Source organism: Scyliorhinus torazame, chromosome 11 (genome assembly GCF_047496885.1).
Source record: "Scyliorhinus torazame isolate Kashiwa2021f chromosome 11, sScyTor2.1, whole genome shotgun sequence".
Classification (NCBI taxonomy): Eukaryota; Metazoa; Chordata; class Chondrichthyes; order Carcharhiniformes; family Scyliorhinidae; genus Scyliorhinus; species Scyliorhinus torazame.
In genome coordinates, this window is record NC_092717.1 from 126348183 (window position 1) to 126369071 (window position 20889).

A 20889-nucleotide genomic window follows, 5' to 3' on the forward strand; every position below is an offset into this window, starting at 1 on the left:
GGTGTCGAAAGATACCTGGCGACTCTTGAGCAAACGTAATTAAACAGCCAAATTAAAAGTCAAACAGCCAATTAGCAACACTACAACTTTATTACTCCTATATTCAACCCACTTGTACTGAAAGCTAACAATACATTGGCCTGCCTAATTCTTTGCTGCATCTGTATATTAACCTTATGTGATCGTACATAAGAACATGCAAATCCCTCTGAGCACCAACAATTCTTTGTCTCTTACCTTATTAAAAGTATTCTGCTCTTCCTTCCCACTAAGTGGATAATTTTACATTTCTCCCTGTTACACTTTGTCTACTACCATCTCCCCAATCACTTTGCCTGCCTATGTCCCTTTGCAGTCTCTTTACATCATCAGCTTATCCTAGCTCAGACAAAATCAGATTGGAAATATTTATTCCACCTACTCATCTAGGTCATAGGTTTAGATTTAAACAGCTAGTCCCAAATACATGTGCTTGTGACATCCCATTAGGTTGTAACATGGTAATCCAAACAATTATGCTGTTATTCCTATTCTCTGTTTTCTGTTTGTTGACCAATCCTCAATCCATGCTAATATATTACCCGCATCCTATGAGCCCTAATCATGTTTAAAAACATCTTTTGTAACATCTTGAATGCCTTCTGAAAATTCAGATTGTTGGCCTGAATTCGGAGTAATTGTACTACTTTTGCAAAATTGTGCACCTTAAATTGCTTTGCAACAGTGCAAATATGTATATAAAACTAGCTTGTGAATAATTTTAGATTAAATTGTTTTATCTAATAATAATAATAATTGCTTATTGTCACAAGTAGGCTTCAAAGAAGTTACTGTGAAAAGCCCCTGCAATGTATTGTAGGATAAAGTATTTGTTGGATTCTGTTTGATTAAAAAGCAGGCAACGGTTAGGATTCTCTGGGAGATTATGTTCTCCCGCCGGAGTGGAATTGCATCTGATTTGCGCTCTCAGTCAGGAAGCGAATCCCAATTCTTCACCATGCAAATTTATTCATTTCGAGGGATTCAATAGGAAATCCCGCCATCGGGCCGCCATTATGAATGAACGGCTCGATAGTGAGGTCCGGCGGCTTCCCTCCCCTCCATGCAATTTAGCCCTCTCCCTCGCAATGCAATTCAACCATCTGCTGGGATTTTCAGAGACCCCCAGAAGAGAGACTCCTGTCTGGAAAGAGAGCAGTCCAGATGGAGGCAGTGAAAACAATCACTGCTTTAAAACTACCTGGGCAATATATCTGGCTCAGGCACAGGAAGTACCAGTTGTCAATTCCTGAAAAGAGAAAGCCAGTCTGCTGGGTTTAAACCCCCTCAGATCTTTGATCTGCAAACCATTCATTCATTCTCTTTGATATTCATATTACTAGACTGTGAATGACAGCTTCAACACATACCCAGCTGTCAGCATTGTTTCATTCATCTCCCTTCACAGTTGAGTGACTTTGAAGTAGTCAGCTCTGAAATTAACTGCAATGTTTATAAAACATCAGGTTTTCGCAGCTCCTGGACACATCAGAGTTAAGTGTTTTCTGTTGGTTTTACTGCTGACTTCTTCAAAGTCACTCAAGCGTCAAGGGAGGTGAGTCGAAAGCACTTAACTCTGTTTGATGTGGTCCAGGGAGTGTCAATCACAGCTTGATGTTTATAAACATTAGGATGGATTCTCCGATTCTGGGGCTTAGTCCCCACGCTGGCATGGGAACAGTGGCATTTTGCGTCAGAAAACCTGCCGATATGCCCCTAGAAATGCCGTGTCCGTGGCCGAGCATGCGTATGGCGGGGGCTTGCAGCGGCCATGCCGTGCTACATGTTGGACGCAGCCCGCGGACCTGGCCCACAAAATAGTGCCCCCCCCCCTTCGGCAGGCTCACGAGCCTCAGACCCGCCCCCCCCACCCCCACAGTGCCCCTGCCCGCGGATCATCCCTCCCCCGGCTGTGGTGGTGCTGGACTGAGTCCGCAGCCGCCACGCTCAAATCCCAACGGATGAGACCATGAGAGACCCACGCCGTCGGGAACTCGGGCAGTCGGGGACAGAGCATCGGGGGGTGGGCCTCAGGCAATGTCCTGAGACCATCGATACATGGCGCGGCGTACTCTCCAAGTACGCTGCTTTGGAAGAGGTGAAGCATCGTGAAAACGGGGCTGCTCCCGATTTGATCGGAAACTTGGATTCTCCAGCCGTTCGCCGATCGCAATTTCGGCGTCGGTGACCGGTGAATCCAGCCTATTGTCTCTCTTCTGGGGAGCCTCCAGGCGGGGGTCTCCCTTTTCTAGGGGGCCTCCAGTTGGGGAGTCTCCCTTCTGGGAGGCTTCCTGACAGGGGTCTCTCTTCTGGGTGACTTCCAGATGGGGGTTGCTCTCCTGCGGGGCTTCCAGACGGGAGGTTTATATGGGGTATCTCTTTAATCATGGGGTCTCTGGTAGGGGTGGGCTGGGAAGGTCTTGCATTGTGGTGGGAAGGGTGGCCCTCTGATTTGTTACCCCCTTGGCTCAAGAGTTACCCCCTTGGTCCACCGCGAGGTCCACTGTGTCACATACACGCTTGTCAGGACCTGCACCAATTCGCACCCGTGTGATTATCGGCCTAGAGGACCAGAGAATAGCGCGGGACTTGAACATCGGAAACCAATCGGTGCCAGTGCCAATCCTGTTTTTTTTTTCCCCCGATGCTGCATTGTCCGCCACATCGGGAATTCGGCGGAGGGCGGCTGAGACTCCAGCCCAAAATGTCCGTGTGTTATATTTTCTGCTTTTTAGTATTCGTATCGTTTTAGTAGATGTTTGTAATACATTGATCCATTGTATACCTCACTTTTTTTTTCCTGTTTGGTTCACTGACTCTGGTTTATTTCATTTAACAGCAATTAATGTAAATAATCTGGGGAAGTTTGCTATTCTGGAGGGGAGAAATAAGTTGTAAACGTATTTTCCAAAATGTCTTTGTCCTCTTCCTCATTAGTGATTCTTGTAGTTTTAAGTACACCAATTGCAGTCCACTCCATAATTCTGTGAGTTCACTGTCTTTAGACCTATAAAGCATTCCTACCTGCAATGATTGCCAGCAACCATGGACATCTGGTTAGCATTGCCAGTTCGGGAGGATTGTTTCCAGTCAATGGATTGGCAGGTAAGACTAGCTTCTGTGGTTTCTGGGGATTTGGGGGATCATAATATTTAGGCTGAGAATATTGTACAACACAACAGGATTTGCATAGCTTTAAATTGCTATTTTCTACATTTCAATTTGTACCTATTTTTGAAGTATTTAATATCAAAGAGTTAAACTCTTGCTTTTCTTAAAAATGTGAACATTTTCCACTATTATAATTACAGAAACAAAATACCCATATAATACACAGACACAGATTTTACTAACAGTGGAAGATTAGCATTCACTGTTTGTCTCGTTGATAGCTGCCCATAGACCTTTAGGCTTGTCAGTGACGATTTCCTATAATCTAGCACCTAATAATTCCAATATTGAATGTCACTGCTTTATGTATTGTCAAAAATTGGAATCATCATAACTTTTTATTCTGAGAACATAAAATGAATAATTCTGTGCAACAACTTCTCACACTTAATGTGAGGTTACTATAATCATCACCAGGTTTATCTCTTAAAGTATTAAACTCGAGGAAACAAATGGGAAGAGAGTAAACAATAAAAGTGCACATGTATGAAGCAGTCATATTTTATGCGGATTTATAGTGGACCAATTTACTAATTGAAACTGGATGCTAATCCGTTTTGAATTTCTTTAAACTGTCCTTCTAATACTGATTCCCATGTATGTTTGGTGAATAATGAGTGTATTTCATCATTTACAGATTATTGTTCAAGCAAGTTTGCAGCAGTTGGCTTTGCTGAGTCTGTTGCACTAGAATTGCTGGTTTCAGGGAAAAATGGCATCAAGACGACTATTGTTTGCCCATACTTCATAAACACTGGCATGTTTGATGGCTGCAATACCAAGTAGGTAGACATGTTGATTCAATACATTTGTCATCTTTATTTTCAACTTTAATCACGCAAGCTTGGCTGAATGTGATATTTAAAACTTGAAATGTTAGTGTTGTGGCATTCTCATCAGTAGTCTTGCAGTGAAAATTTATCATTCCAGCTAATGAATCTGAATTGTACCAAGTGAAAGTATGTTGGCTCCCAGTGCATGGGATCATTCTAAATGCACAAGGCAAAGAGACGTACCAAGAGAAAATCCCATTAGGTAGAAAGTGTAGCAGAGGAGGTGGGAAACCAATGTCAGCAATAAAGGGAGTCAGACCGGGGTGATGGATTTTTTTTTTTTTAAAAGGTTGCAATGTTTAAAATTACACATTTAAAAGATTGAAATGAGTGCAACAAAATAAATAGATTATGAGGGTCAAGATCATGCAGTAATTGTGTTTTCTTTAAATGAGGGTTCCATAGTGAAAGTTGCCCTAGTCCCTGAAGACCATAGGCTGCTTCTCCCCTTTTTGAGAGAGAGCTGATAGGTGGTGATTTAACCTGAGGGCCACGACACAATACTAAAGGCAGAAGCCAAATCAATTCCAAAAATATTTTTAGCTTTAAATGCACAAAACCTAAAAATGTGACTCCACAATTAAAATATGAAAATTACAGACAGGAAAGGATCAGCTGATCTGTCAAGCCTGTTGACATTCGTAATGCCTGAGAACTATGACTAAACACGTCCTAACTACCTCAAGAGAGGCAAACGAGCAGAAAAGCTCTGGAGCGAAAAGAGAAAAAAATCTGTAAAATTCCTCCTCGGCTCCCTCAAGTGATCAAAACAATCCAGAAGATCTCACTCAAAAATTATTTGTTTACAATAAATCCATTTATCTTTATCGTGTTTCAATTTATGCAGCAGTTAGCAAGTAGTCCAGCTTTCTCTTGAAGGCTTGCAGGAAGAGTTTTGCTTTCCTCTGCTGGTGGCATGATAGCATTGTCAAATTTCTCACCTCTGTTTCGAAGTAATAGGGTGCAATTTAAAGCACAAAAAAAGGTCCTATTTTGGGCGTGAATAGTAGGCCCAAGAACGATCCCGCTATCAAATGGGACCCAGTTGGGAATGCCCCACCGAGGCAGCACTTATCTCATTTCCTGCACTGACAAACCCAGCTGAGTGCCTGGCTGGCAGTGTCAAAAGTGCCCAGGTGGCAGCGGAAGTGCCAGTGTACTACCCTGCCTGGAGCCTGACCACCCAGGGGCCTCCAATAGCCTAGGAGACCCCCCCCCCCACAGGTACCGTTACGCCTGGTCCACATTTGTGTAGACCCGTGCTAAACGGCGCCATGATGAGTTCTGCCAGGTGCTGCCATTCATTCCTAGGCCTCGAGCAAATCTGGCATCGACATATTTAAATAAGCCTAATGGCTCACTTAAACCTGGATCTCACGCAGCAAGGGGAGATCCAGATCGTGGTCTCTCGCAAGATATTGTTGGATCTCACGAGGTGTTCCGAGCGTCGTACATCTTGCGAGAGATTTAACAGCCTCGCGCATCACCGAGTCAGGCGAGACTAGGGCATTCGATCATGCCCATAGTCACTATTGTAATATGGGAATTACGGCAACTAATCTGCGCTCAGCAAACTCTCAGAAACAACCATGTGATAGCCAGATAATCTGTTTTTTCAAAAAATATGTATGTTGATTGAGGGATAGCCAGGACACTGGGACTCACCTGCCCTTCTTCAAAATAGTGCCTTAGATCTTCCAAATCCGCCTGAGCAGACAGAGAGGGCCCCGATTTAAGATGCTAATTGAAACGCAGCATCTTGCACCATGAATGGATCCCTCATTGTTGCATGGAGCACCGGCCTTGATTTTTTTTTTTGTGCTCAAGCCCTGGATTGGGGCACGAACCCAGCATCTTGTGATTCAGAGGTTACTGTGCTACCAATTGACTCATGGCAGACATCAAGCCCCACCAAGAAGCCTTTATTGCACTTATTTCCATATCGGCTGAGATTATTCATGAAGGCCTGCATTCTCAACCTCTCCCCTCGCCTGAAGTTTGATAATCCTCAGGTTAAATCACCATCAGTCAGCGCTCTCTCTCTCTCTCTCTCTCTCTCCCTCTCCCTCTCCCTCTTCCCCCCCCCCCCCCCCCCCCCCCATCCCCCTCCCCCCTCCAATCCCCAAGTATCGGTGATGGCTGTCACTGGCAAAGAAACTTGTCCAACTGCAGGGAGATCCTTATGAACAACTTTGAAGAAAACCTGTGGGTTTTTTTAGTATGTACTTTAGCAGGATTTCTCAAACTGTTTTTGGATGGTTGACAACTTTTAGTTTACTCTTGAAAACCTGCATGCTACTCTTTTGATGGACAAATTGTGAACAATCGAACTAAGGCATTCACCTCATAATTTATACTCAATTTCTATACAGGTGGCCACACCTTATTCCCATTTTAGATCCAAACTATGCTACCAAAAAGATTGTGAATGCCATTTTACAGGAACAAGTGCTTCTTGTGATGCCACGCAGCTTATATTTTTTCCATGCTATTCAAAAGTAAGTACAGCTTATCTCCGTCTATGATGCAGTAGTTCTGCAATTCATTTTTATATGGTCTTTTAAGCAGTCATAATTGTTGAATATGATAAATCTCCATTATTACAACTGCTTTTTATGAATTTTTTTCTTCATGAAAATTCTTCATGTGTGGCATGGTAGCACAGTGTTTCACAGTGCCAGGGACCCGGGTTCAATTCCAGTCTCGGGCAACTGTCTGTATCGAGTTCGCATTTTCTCCCCGTGTGTGCGTGGGTTTCCTCCCACAGTCCAAAGATGTGCAAGTTAGGTGGATTGGCCATGCTAAATTGCCCTTAGTGTCCAAAGAGTTAGGTAGGGTTACTGTGTTAAGGGGATAGGGTGGGGGCATGGACCTAGGTAGAGTACTCTTTCCAAGGGTCAGTGCAGACTCGATGGGCCCAATGGCCTATTTCTGCACTGTAGGGACACTATGTTCCAGAACTCCCAGCATCTATATTCTTGTATGGAAGAGAACTAATAATTGAATAGTGTATTTGTGCACTACTGAATACAGTAAAAACCTGACCAATTATAGGAAACAGCTTCATGTTGTAGTTGCCCACACGATGCAAAAAGCAATGAAGAGGGAATGAAGTGGAGAATTAATTTATTGTGAATGCACATGCCTGTTTTTTGAGAAAGTGTGCTTATGAAGTGACTAAATTATTCCAAGGAATTCTTTTGTGACCAAAAACAAAGTATGACCATTAGGCCGCTTCTTTTATTTCATGGACAGGGATTATAAGATCACTTTCATCACTCGCATACACTTCCACGAGGCAAAAATGGTTCCTTGGTATAAGAAAACAAAAGTATTGCTAACAGTTTTCAAATCTAATAACAAAGCAACAAAGAATTACTTTTTAAATTCCTTCATGGGATGCAAGACCAGTATTTATTGCTGACCACTTGATTGCCCTTGAGAAGGTGGTGGTGAGCTGTTTCCCAGAACTGCTGCAGTCCATATATTTGAGGTACTTGCACAGTGCTACGCGGAATGGAATTCCAAGATTCTGACTCATCAGTGAAGAAGTTGTGAGGAAATATTTTCAAACCAGGATAGTCTGTGACATGCTGTGGAACTTGCAGGTGATGGTACTCCCTTGCATCTGCTGCTCTTAATCTTCTAAGTAGCAGAGGTCAGGCATGGGTTCATCAGGTGCCATTGAAGTAGTTTGGGCGAGTGCTACAGTCCATGGATAGGTGCTACATTCTTCAGTCCTGATGCACGGTGGTGGATGGAGTCGATGTTTAACATGGTAGATGGGTTGCCAATAAAGCAGGGTGCTTTGTCCTGTATGGTGTCCAGCTTCTTGAGTGTACTTGAAGTTGCAGTCATCCATTTAAATGGAAAGTATTCCATTGTAGGTGGTGAAAAGCTTTGGGGAGACAGGAGATGAGGTATTCACTGCAGAGTACTCCGTTCCTGACCTGCTCTTGTTACCACAGTATTTATGTGACTGGCAGTTAAACTTCTGGTGAATGGTGACTGCCAGTATGCTTACGGTAGGTAAATTCAGTGATGGTAACAGTATCAAGAGGTGGTTAGCACCTTATTGGAGATAGTCATTGTCTGGCACTTCTGTGGCATGACTAATGTTACCTGTGTGGTAGGCTATATTAGGGGTATCGCAGTACCTAGGTGGGATGTACCTTGTACTGTAGTATGAATGGTAGAACCTGCCTGCTGGTTCCGCCCAGTAGGAGGAGCGTAAGAGTCTGTGTTTCACCCACAGCAGTCATTCTGTACCGGAGCAGCTGGGGTAACTACTTGGTCATTAAAGCCTTTCATTGGACTACAATCTCGCATCAATAGTGATTGATCGTGCATCAACCTGTCATTTCCACATTCAGCCCAAACCTGAATGTTGCCCAGTTCCTGCTGTACGCAGGCGTGGATGGCTTCATTATCTGAGAAGTTTGATTGGCACAAAACACCATCTAATCCTATGCTAGCTTGTCCCCCTTCTGACCGGAGAAGTCAATGAGTCGAATGGCTTACAGTTCTACGTCTTCCAGATGAAATTTGCATTGAAAATTTAAACATAAGAGAAATCAGAATTCCACATTCATGGCAGATGGTTTTACATTTTTTCAATTCTGAAACTAAATGCTATGCTACAGAATACAAAAAAATCTGAAATGTTGAAGCTGTTATTTATCCCTGGGCTTTTAACCTCTGGTCTATTAAGTCTAGGGGAGGTTTGCGCTATCCTTGAGTAGATTGGGATAAAAATCTGATGAGAATACATCAAAAATTGTTTTTTTAATTGCCATGTTACATATCTAATATACACAATGCTAGATTCAATCCTGAACAATGAAACTGAGCTGGTAGCTGGAAGCAACCCAGAACTTTTAGTAGCTGAGGGCTTTCCAAACATCCAGTGCAGTAGACTGGGAACTTGAGCAGGCATTCAGGCTGGAAGCATCAAAACCAATACATGAACAGGAAATGATATCCTATCCACAGAGGTATTTTTCTGCATGTTGATGAGTATTATCTGGGGAATAAGATGCATTTAATGAGTTGGATTTCAGAGCCAGAAGCAAAGCAACAAGACTCGCTGCTAACCTTGAAGAAAGCTATCTACAAAGATGTAGCAATCTCTGCTCTGTGAATTTCCCCTTTTCTGCTGTCAATTTGAATCCGACAGAAGGCTAGGAAGTAAAACCACTGAACCTTTCACTTTTAATTAGGTTTTACATATAACAAAATAAATGATTGGGACATGCACATGGAATTAAGCCAGAAAGTACAATCTCATAAACTTTAAAAAAAGTTAAAAGATGTGGATTTTCTTTATCATAGAGATTCTCGACATTCAACAAATGTAAAATTGCTCACTCTGGGCCAGTGGGGATATTTAGCAGTAAATAGGAACTTAGTGTTCTATTTAAAAACCTAGTTACACGCCATTCACCAGGGTGTAACTTATTCAAGGTTTCTACAGAGTGACTAAAAACATTTAAAATGGAAGCTTTTGTCAGCTCCATGACTTTTCAAACTGCATTGTGGCAGGTGCCTCAACAGCCCCCTACTGGAGAAGCATAGAATCACTGGCTACTTCTGGATTTCCCTGCTTAACTGCAGGAATGTGGATTCCTGAAGTCACTGTCAGTTTCTGAGGAGTAATGATACTTGTGTTATGCTTCTTCACGGAGCATAAGCTGCTTCCTTGATGTATACTCTAACAAAGGAAGGTTCAGACTTGGAGATAGATTTAACACATTTATTGAACAGTTAACAATTCTCCTACTTGGGTTCGACTCTCCTGCTAATCTTACTATAGTAACTTGATCTAACTAACCAGTCTGCTCTAATCCATGCGGTGGATGTGATGCTTCACTGATATGCCCCTGTGTCTCTGAGTGTCGCCTTTGGAAAAAGAAAGAGCATGTGTGCCCTGTCCTTTTATATGGGTAGCCCCCTTATGTCACGTCTCGGTGTGTCTTGATTGCCCATTGGTCATGTCCTATCGTACTGGCCTATTGGTTGAATGTCTGTGTGTCATGATGTCTCTGGTGCTCCTTCTAGTGTTTATTTAGTCCCAGTGTATTTACAGTGTCCTAGTGTATCTACATTAACCCCTTGTGTATTTACAGTGATGCATATCACCACAATACTGAATGTTGACAATTTCACCATCCTTACCAGGTCAAAGTCCAGATCATTTTGCAGCAGACCATAGTCCCTGCATTATTTGAAGACCCAGAGAAAGTGAACAAGACACCTCTTTACAATGCGCAATCAGAAACAACACGCACTGCCCCTCCCAGCATTGATTATCTTTCCATGGCTCCACCCAATTAAAAATCCCACCACCAAAGAGGAGCAAAATAGTCAATATTTGTTTTGTGTTGTTACACTAATCATGTGCTCACAGCTCTACTCCAGTATTTCCTCTGGTGAAGAACGGCTGTCTTGCTCTGTAATCTAAGGCTGTGTCAAAGTGCTCTCGAGTGGGCTGAACAACTGTGATGTGCAGGTTGTATTGGGTGGTATGAAGCTTTTGAGATAATGCTTGCCTTGGACATCTGGCTGGAAGTCACATGAGATGTTCCTGCAACAGCTGGACCCATGTTCAACAACTCTTTTGAGACGCCTGCTGGTACTCATTATCCCAGCTGGTTGACAAATGATCTGTAAAAGAGCTGTCAGTCTGGTTTTTACCTCATCAACACACTTTCATCCAGTCCGTCAAAGACACCAGTGACATTTATGTGTGTAACTGCAGACCCATAGTCTGAATATTTCTTGAGAGAACGTTGCTCAACACCTGTTTCATTTTGTACTCCCTCCTCAGATGACTCAAGTTTGTACTCTCTCTGCTTTGAATTCCCATAGATTCCGTGTCACTAGGCATTCCAACTGCTGCAAGTTCTTTGCAGCTGATTTAAAAATCCTCTTTTGTTTCTACATCAATTCTTGGCTGAAACCAGCTTTAGCAGGATACCAATGTTTGTGTAAAGAGTAGACATATTTTGTTTGCTCCCAGCCTTTCACTCTCTGTATTCAGCTCCTCCTATAACTTTCAGTAGTGTAATTTTCTCAAACTCAGTCATTACATGCTCTAATGTGCTGGGAGCAGGAGAATTACTGTGAAGCTTGGCTTGACTCTCACCTTTAAAAGTAGATTCTAATGTTGAACAGTGCCCCGGCTCACTGCCTGCCCCTTGCTGTTTGACAGCATCAGTCAAGTGACTCCAGGGCTATCCTGCCAGGGCCTCCAGACTGTGCAGTCCCTCTCCACAGTTGCCTTGGAGGAGAGACAGCTCACGACCCTAAATATGACCCCTGTGACCTCAGTTGGGGAAACATGATGTCTCATTTGGAGTTATATCCCACCGGTTGGAACCCCAGTTTTATGGTATTCCCACATTTCCGGTTCTCACACTATAAATTGTTGAAATAATTTCTAAAGTATTTTTCCCCATTAACTCTTCCATCAATTTTAATGTCCTTATGTATTATGGTTTGTGAAGCCTACCCGTTCTTGAAGTTAGGCTGATTGATCAGAAGTTACCTGAGTTTTTCGTTTTGGCCTAACTGGCATCATATTTGTTCACCTTTCATCCCTATGCTTGCTAACCTACAAGGGACACTGAGCATCAGTGGCACTTGTCCCCAAAGGAGTAGGAAGGTTGGGGGAGATGGACTGCAAAGATAGTGCAAGAGAGGGAAAAGACACCCTGACATGGAACTGATCCACTCAGTCTTCAATCCAACCTTGCATAGAGGAGGAGAGATGATGATGTATGTTGAACCTGGCACTGATGGCTCCACAGCAGCAACAGAAGGCCAGCATCTGAATGTACATGCCGGGGAATATTACAGAGGGGAGTAACAACATCCAGCCATGCGTGGATATCAATAGGAAGCCTCTATTGTGCACTGCTCCACCAACTGCAGTTGTCAGGTCAGCAGTGTTAGTCAGGACAGAGGCTGTTCAGGGAGGTGATCACTGCTATGCAGCATGCTCAGGACAAGATGAGACCCACTGTATTCAATGGACATCCAACTCCAATGGCCCTAGATATCACCGTGGCTCTCAAATCCCAGCGATCCAAAGCTTTTTAGGAATCCATTGGCAATATGTGTGGGATCTCCAAAACTGTGGCCATTCAGTACATCAATGGTATGTCCAAGAGAGCCTGAGTATGAGTTGCCACATCAATTCAGGTACCCAGGTGTATGAGTCATTGGCTTCAGGGCCATCGCTGGATTCCCTTGGGTGTAGAGTGTCATTGACTGTGCATAGGCATATGGAGTGCAGTAGAATGATTGGGAGTAGATTGATTTGATCTTGGTTTCAGACTAGTTCGGCACAACATCATGGGCCGAAGGGCCTGTATTGTGCTGTACAGTTCTATGTTCACCTGCGGCCATCAAGGTTTCCATGGACTAGCCAATGGCCTTTATCAACGGGAAGGACTTCCGTTCCATTAATATCCAACTGATCTGCAACCACTGAAACCATATCGGTCAGATGTGTTCCCGGGAAGCCGCTCTAGTGCCTACTTAGTAAGGCATTCCCAGGTGCTGCAACGTTTCCACCTCGCCGCTATAATGTTTCCACCCCCCCATCAACATGCTTTAAAGAGAGGTTCTCAGGAACTAGGCTTATCCATTGAAGGCATGGTTACTCATGCCTGTGAAGAAAGCTCACAAGGCAGCGGCACAATACCGGCCATGCGTCTAATCATTGAGCAAACAATTAGGCTGCTAAAGATCATAGGCTGGATTCTCCGATTCTGCGGCTATGTCTGCAGGATCTGTCTGGTCTTACGACCAAAATGTCGGCAGCGTCCCCGGACCAATGCTCCACCTTGTGGGGGACTAGCAGCCGCACCACGTAAGGCATTACCTGCCGATATGGACGCAGAATGGCTGGGTCCGTTGCGGCGACTGTGCCATACAACATGTCGTGCACGTTCCCGGCCTGCCGGAAGCTGCCCCCCTGTAACCCCACCTTGCCACCACCCCCCCCCCCCCTGCCAGTGGAACGGCAATCGGAGAATCCAGGCACATATTCATGTGCCTCAACTAATCCAGTGGAATCATTCAGTCTGTCTGGGAGGGTCCTACAGATAATGCAGCAGGCTACCACAATCTGGCGTTGCAAATGGAGGAGGCCTTGAATATTTAGGACATCATTAATTACCACTCCTCATGCATGAGGATGTGCAGAAGGCTGCTGAGCATGCTGAACAGGATGAGGAACCCCTTGCTTCAGAGGTGAAGGAACAACATATATGGGCAGCTAACCATAATAGCAGTTACATTTATGAGTGCCACTATTGTATCAAAGTTTGACATGTGACAGGTCTAAACTTCCTTGAGCCCCAAGCACATTAAGGTGCTCTAAGCACATTAAGGTGCTCTTAACACATTTGTGTTTGCTTCTACGGGATGCAATCCCTGAACTTGCAGCTGAGGTGGAGATAAGGTGATCGTGTTGCCCTTGTCCTGGGATGACCTTGACCATCCTTGTAACAAGCAAAGTGGATTATGGGGATCCTGTAGATGTAGTATATCTGGACTTCCAGAAGGCATTTGATAAGGTGCCGCACAAAAGGATAATTTGCAAGATGTGATCACATGGCATTAGGAGTAATTTATTAGCTTGGATAGAAGACTGGCTGACGGACAGGAGACAGAGAGTCGGGATAAATGGGTCTTTTTCTGGATGGCAAGATGTAACTAGTGAGGTGCCACGGGGTTCGGTCCTTTGGTCCCAGCTATTTACAATCTACGTGAACGACTTGGATACAGGGATAGAAGGTTCTATAGCCAAATTTGCAGATGACACAAAAATAGATGGGACAGTAAGTTACAATGAGGAAATACGAACCTTACAAATGGAAATAGATAGGTAGGAGAGTGGGCCAAAATGTGGCAGATGGAGTTTAACGTGTATATAAGTGTGAGGTCATGCATTTTAGCCGAACAAATGGGAAGACAACTTATTATCTAAATGGGGAGAGACTTCAGGGAGCTCTGATGCAGAGGGACCTGGGTGTCCTCGTGCATGAGTCACAGAAAACGAGTATGCAGGTGCAGCAGGTAATAAGGAAAGCAAATGAAATGTTGGCATTTATAGCAAAAGGAATTGAGTATAAAGGTAAGGAAGTGTTGTTGCAACTTTACAACGCATTGGTGAGACTGCACCTGCAGTATTGTGCACAGTTTTGGTCCCATTATTTGAGGAAAGATGTAGAGGCATTGGAGACAGTTCAGAGGAGGTTCACTAGTTTGATTCCAGAGATGAGGGGTTTGTCATACGAGGAGAGATTGAACTGTCAAGAGTTTAGAAGAATGAGGGGAGATCAAATTGAGATATACAAGATGCTAAAAGATATGGATAAAAAAGACGTGGAGCAGATGTTTCTTGTGGGATATCCTCAAACGAGAGGTCATAAACTTAGAATTAGAGAAGGTGTTTAGGCTCGGGAGGCTAAATTGCTAACTCCTGCTCCTAGGTCATGTGTTCTAGGGAGGAGATGTTCTGACTGATTTTGCCATCCAGATCTTGGTCTGTAGCATTGTAGGTAACAGATAAGGAGCATAACAGCCACGATCGAATGGTGGAGCAGACACTATGGGCCAAATGGCCTATTCCTGCACCCAAATCTTATCCTCTGGCTGACTGATGCCTGGAGGGTTGGCATGCTGAGGGTCTCCTGCACAGATGCAACATCCTCCTCTGTCATCATTGATCCTGGAGGTGGGATCATAAGGGTTACCAACCCCTCCATTGGAGGAAGCCATGCAGATATGCACCTGAAACTAGGCTTGGATGAGACTCCTTCATTATTTGTGCATTAGTGTGCATTGCCTCTGTGCCAAATGTTTCTTCAGCTCTCGCTTCATGTCCAGCAAATTCTATGTTCCTGAGTCCAGAAGCACTTCATCACGCTAGGGCTCCGTTTGGGTATGAACACTTGCAGTCCTCCAACTGTCTGCGTGACCTTGTCTGTCTGCTTGGGCTGACTACTGCACTCACCAAGTTATGTCCCTGAATCTAATCACAAACAATACCCAACGATGTGCAGTATATGTGTTGGGACACAGTGATATGATGCTGCACCCTCTGAGGATCCCTCCTGCACCTCAGAGGTGAACTGCTAGCCCCACTCTCTGCAGCTGAATGTTCTTCAATAGTGACGAGACCATGAGCGAATAGAAACATTTAGGAGTTAAGGCCTTCACATCTCCTCATCCCCAACATGCCTGATGTAGAGCTCTGTGTCCAATGATAGATGCAGTGTTCACATGTCTATCATTTATTACCCAGGATTACCCTGCACCCAAGCAAATCATTCTTCTATGATGACACTGCTTTTCTATCGGCAATTGCGCTGACCCCCCCCCCCCCTCCCGACTGTGAACCAGCCAGTTCCAGGGCCACCACCTCCGTTGAGATGAAAACAGCAATGTCTTGATGCCTCCACCTTTGCCCACTTTTTATTGTGGCCGTATTTCTCCTGCAAACTGAATGAGGAATATTTTTTTGCTAGTCTTCATGCGATACCTCACATTTTATGCAAATGGCAGCCCTTTGGTCTATGATGGGAGTTCATGAATGCCTCCTCCTTGCATCCACTCTGAAGGGGCATGGTGGGAGAAGGGGCATGGTGGGGACAGCATGCTGTCTCTGATCTGCAGGCATGCAACTGAAAATATATGCTACCTGGCTAGTCACTCCCTCTCCATGTCACACACCATCCCATGTTGCCATGTGCAAGCTCCAAAGAAGAGTATGGTAAGGACTCACCCTGCCAGACGTAAAGGAGGTCACTGACCTGTTTGCGGCTCTGCGCCCAAGTTGGAAGAGTGAACCCATTGAACCCACAGTTGCTGACTGCTTGTTCAAGTGGGAGGTCTCATCTTGCCATCTCTTGGTAAGAGGGCCTCAAAAGAACAAAGAACAAAGAAAAGTACAGCACAGGAACAGGCCCTTCAGCCCTCCAAGCCCGTGCCGACCATGCTGCCTGATTAAACTACAACCTTCTACACTTCCTGGGTCCGTGTCCCTCTAGTCACATCCTACCTTCTGCCTTTCTCTATGCAGCCTGGAGGAGAACCTGCAAGGAGACATCGCTAAACCATGGGATCACACATTGTCTTCCCTCTGCTTTGGTGGCAGCAGCATCCTGGTCGGTTTCATGGATTTTCAGTTGAGCCAAAGGAGTGGAAAAGTCCTCAGTTGAACTATAGGGGTCTTTAGTGCTTTCTGCCCAATTAATTCTTGACAACAGGGCAGCACTGTATGCAGAGCCAGCAGCCCTTTAAAGATGGCACCAGCCCCAACCTTTTAGTCAGATGATGCCACCGTTGGCACTTCATTGCCCACACCCACTCAACAATTGGACGGGTCCTGTCTGTCAAGCTGTTAATTAGCCAGCCCATCATATGTCACTTGTGTGGATGTGCCACCTATTTTTGGAGCCACACCATACAAATAAAATTCACCTCTTGATGTAGGGGAAGATATGGGCAAAGCATTTTGGATGAGCTCAAATCTACGGAGGCTGGGGGATGCAAGGCAAGAATGGACAGTGTTCAGAGGCAAATGAGGCATGAATCAGGTTTCATGAATAGGTAAAGCAAAGTTGGAGCAGTGACTGATCTTATTAAAGTGGAAGTAGAAAATCTTTGTGATGGAGAAGGTCTGGAATCAGAAGTTCACCTCAAATTTGAATCTGAAGTCACAGTTGTGAATGGGCTGCTTCACCAGGGAGGGCAATAGAATTGATAGCAAGGGGTTTGTGGCAAGGTCTAAAGATGATGGCATCGATCTTCCAATCCTTAACTAGAGGCAATTACAGCTCATTAATGAAATGGATATGAAGGAAGCAATGTGAGAACGCAGACAGTGGAGGTGTTGAAAATAGTGGTGGAGAGGCTACCAAGCCATAACATGCAGATGAGAGCGAGATGGACTGATTTAAGGGTAGGTGTTTTTGAGAGTCTGAAAGTAATTTGGGCAGGAAGAGAAGCCATTGCAAAGATGCTCCAGAATGAATAGGTAAGAGTGGAACTGACCAGGCTACAAAAAGGACGGGGCGATATGGAAGGAAGATGATGTAGTTTACCATGTCAAAGACTGCGGAGGAGACGGGAAGCAATAACGTACTATGGTCACAGAAGATACCGTTGTGACCTTAATGTCTTTCAGCACTGTGACAGCATCAAAACACTGATTAGAGGAATCAAAATGGAGTTGCAGGGAAGTTGAGCATGGATTTGGTGTTCATGGACTTTGAGAGAAAATAAAGGTTGAAGATGAGACATTTATGATGGAGATACAGAGGAATTTCTTCTCTGAAGGGAGAGAATCTTTGGAATTCTCTGCCCCAGAGAGCTGTGGTGGCTGTGTCATTAAATAAATTCAAGACTGATATGGAAAAATTCTTGAATTCTAGGGGAGTTGAGCATTATGTGGAATAGGCAAGTTGAAACCAAGATCGCATCAGCCATGATCTTATCAAATACCAGTGAAGGCTCAAAGAACCTAACCCTGCTTCTATTCCTTGTGCTTCTATGAAATGTTTATTGCAAGTTGGAAGGCTCAAGATGGTTTTTGAAGGTGTGTTAATGATGTTGTAAGGGAGTGGAACATTCGAGAAGAATTCACAATATTGGTTAGCATGAGAGCCAGGAAGCTAAATAGGGTGGTAAGCAGATTAATGGCAATGCAGTCAAGTAAGTAGGAAGTCCATCTAATGGATGGGATGAGATTGTAGCGAAACTAACCACAAGTGCCACCCGCCTGAAATGTACTAAAAGACTGCAAAACATAAAGCTCAAACTCCCAAACTGACGACTTAGAAATGCACAAGTTTTTTTTTAAATGCAAAGGATTTTGGAGAAATGAAGCTCACTTCTACACACAGTCCATTATAAAAACGTGTATCCTCAGTAGGTGAATGACTCGTAGCAACTGTAGGATAACTATTTCATCTGAGATTATTTGACTGCTATTAAAAATTAAAAACATAACTTTTTATTGATTTTATACTATTTTTCAGACATTTGAAATAAACCTGCTTTGCTTAAAAATTACTATGACTTTTCTTGACTGTTATATACAAATCTCAACAATTTTATGCGTAATAAGATCCCATAATTGGAAATTGGGCAAATGACTAGTTAACTTGACTTTCACAGGAATGTTAATCTGGATGCCTGAAAAACTTTGTTTTCTTTGAAAAATGGGATGGATCTTAACATCCACTTGAACAGCTGAGCAAACTTTGATAACTCGTCTAAGAGCAACACCTCTGACAATGCAATATTGCTTCAATGCTATAATCAGCTGTCAGCCCAGCTTATGAGAAAGGGTCTTACATATACATTTGAACGTACGACCATTTAATTGTAAAGAGTGCCACATAGGGCAGCACGGTACACAGTAGTTAGCACTATTGCTTCACAGCGCTAGGGATCTGGGTTCGATTCCCAGCTTGGGTCACCACCTGTGCAGAGTCTGCACGTTCTCCCCTTGTCTGCATGGGTTTCCTCCGGGCGCTCCGGTTTCCTCCCACATGTCCCAAAAGTCGTACTTGTTAGGTGAATTGAACATTCTGAATTCTCCCTCCGTGTATCAGGCACCAGAGTGTGGCAACGAGGGAATTTTCACAATAACTTCATTGCAGTGTTAATGTAAGCCTACTTGTGACACTAATATGGATTATTATTATACTGAGCTAAGCTGACATTTGTATTTAGTCAAAACCATTAAGAAAGTGAGGTCTATAGCCAGAGTTGGTTGAATGTAATGGGTTGGAAATTCCGATTGTTCATGCTGGCGGGTTCATCAGTCCTGCCAATGGCACATCCCTCTGCGGGATTTGATTCGGCATGACGTGGATTCTATGGGAAATCCCATTGATATTAGCAGCACCAGAAGATCCTGCCCCGGCCAACAACCAGCCACCTCCCGCCGCCAAGAAACATGCTGTGGGGAGTTCAGAGAATCTCACCCTGTATCTTTAAGCCCCTGTTCCAACATGATTAATAGTCAAACTTAATATTAAATTAAGACTGACTGCAATTAAAACAAGATAGATTTTGCTAAAATGATCTTATCCAATCATTTTATGTATTGTACTGTTTTAATTATAGCTATGATAAATATATTGCAAGCTAGTCATGAAATCTTTTACATTTTCTTTATTGATTGTTGCTCAAGCAAAATCTGATTGTAGTCACAAGTCTTTTTCTCGTAACAGCTTGCTTCCCATGAAACTTGGAATTCTTCTTGGACATTATTTTGGTGTTTTCAACGTCATGGATAACTTCAAGGGTCGAGTTAAAAAGGATTAACATGACCTGCAGCATCAATAAAAACAACTGTTTTAAATATACTTTCGAACAAAAATACATGCAATTTAATACAGATTTGATGCTACTTTATCTTGCTGTATTCAAGACATTTGTATCAAGATGCAAAATTATCTACATTCCAGAATGTTTTCTATTGATAATTTCAAACTTGCAGAAAATGGAATGCTTCTGTTCCAGGCAATAAAATGTATGACAATGCCAGAGATGCATGTTAAATGCAGCAGAAAAGGTGTGAAGTGCTCATTTTTTAATAACTTTGGAAACTGAACAAATAACAATGTGACCATTTTGAAAAAGAGGCATGTTTGGAAATGCACTGTTTGACTCTATAAACTGTTGAGAAAATGTGGCTGGTCTGTCAAATGGTAGACCACTGGGGAGAGGGTTTCCATTGTTTAATGATAACGATGGCAGAGATGCAGAAAGAGGCCATTCGGCTCATCGAGTCTGCACCGGCTCTCGGAAAGAGCACCCTTCCCAACCGCACATCTCCACCCTATCCCCATAACCCAGTTACGCCACCCAACACTAAGGGCAATTTTGGACACTAATGGCAATTTAGCATGGCCAGTCCACCTAACCTGCACATCTTTGGACAGTGGGAGGAAACCGGAGGACCCGTAGAAACCCACGCGCACACACAGGGAGAACGTGCAGACTCCGCACAGACAGTGACCCAAGCCGGGAATCGAACCTGGGACCCTGGAGCCGTGAAGCAATTGTGCTAATCACTATGCTACCGTGCTGCCCAGAGATGTACGTTAAAAGTTAGCAGAATAGTGAGATAAGCTGAAACTGCGAGAATCATTCCTGCTCTGTTATCCATGCCCATCCCAACAGTGTAGGTAGTGAGAATGTTTTCCTTTAATTAGCTGCTCTTAATGCCTTTGCTGGGGAAAATTTACAACAGTTTGCCCCTGGAAGGGATTAAAATGACAAGCAAAGTTAGGATTAGTAAATACATGACTGTATTACATTTGACCCACGATAATATACTGACCACATATCTGCACCATCACTAAGGCAGCCTGTTATCATCTCTATAATGCCACCTGATGCCACAGTTGGCCCAGCTTACATGCTGTAGAAATACTCATCCATATATCTGTTACCTCTGCACTTGACAATTCCAATACATTCCTCACTGGCTTTCCACATTCTATCGCCTGTAAATGCTGTCCATTTCCTTACCCTCACCAAGTCCTATCCATCTATCATCCCTCTGCTCAAAGGCCTACATGGCTCCTAGCTGAGCAACACCTCGATTTCAAAATTCTGATCCTTGCTTTCAGATCCCTTAATAAGGCCATCAAGGCCACTCCTCATTATCGCTGTAATCTCTTCTCACTCCACAAACCCCAGATATCTGCACTCATCTAATTCTAGCCCCTTCAGCATCCTGATTTTAATTGTTACACCATTGGGGGCAGTACCTTCAGCTGCCAATGCCCAAGCTCTGCCAATCCTCCATACA

At 43.8% G+C, this 20889-nt stretch overlaps 1 protein-coding gene across 1 annotated transcript in view; it reads left to right on the forward strand.

Annotated features, from left to right (window-relative positions):
* The window catches only part of LOC140385513 (epidermal retinol dehydrogenase 2-like), a 38635-nt gene extending 18992 nt beyond the window's left edge, over positions 1-19643 (forward strand). Inside the window, exons 3-6 of the mRNA XM_072467742.1 lie at positions 3045-3144; positions 3848-3992; positions 6416-6541; positions 19301-19643. Of these exons, the coding sequence (XP_072323843.1) occupies positions 3045-3144; positions 3848-3992; positions 6416-6541; positions 19301-19394 (465 nt within the window). The 3' untranslated portion in view covers positions 19395-19643. The remainder of the gene's footprint in view (positions 1-3044; positions 3145-3847; positions 3993-6415; positions 6542-19300) is intronic.
* Positions 19644-20889: the final 1246 nt, after the last annotated feature.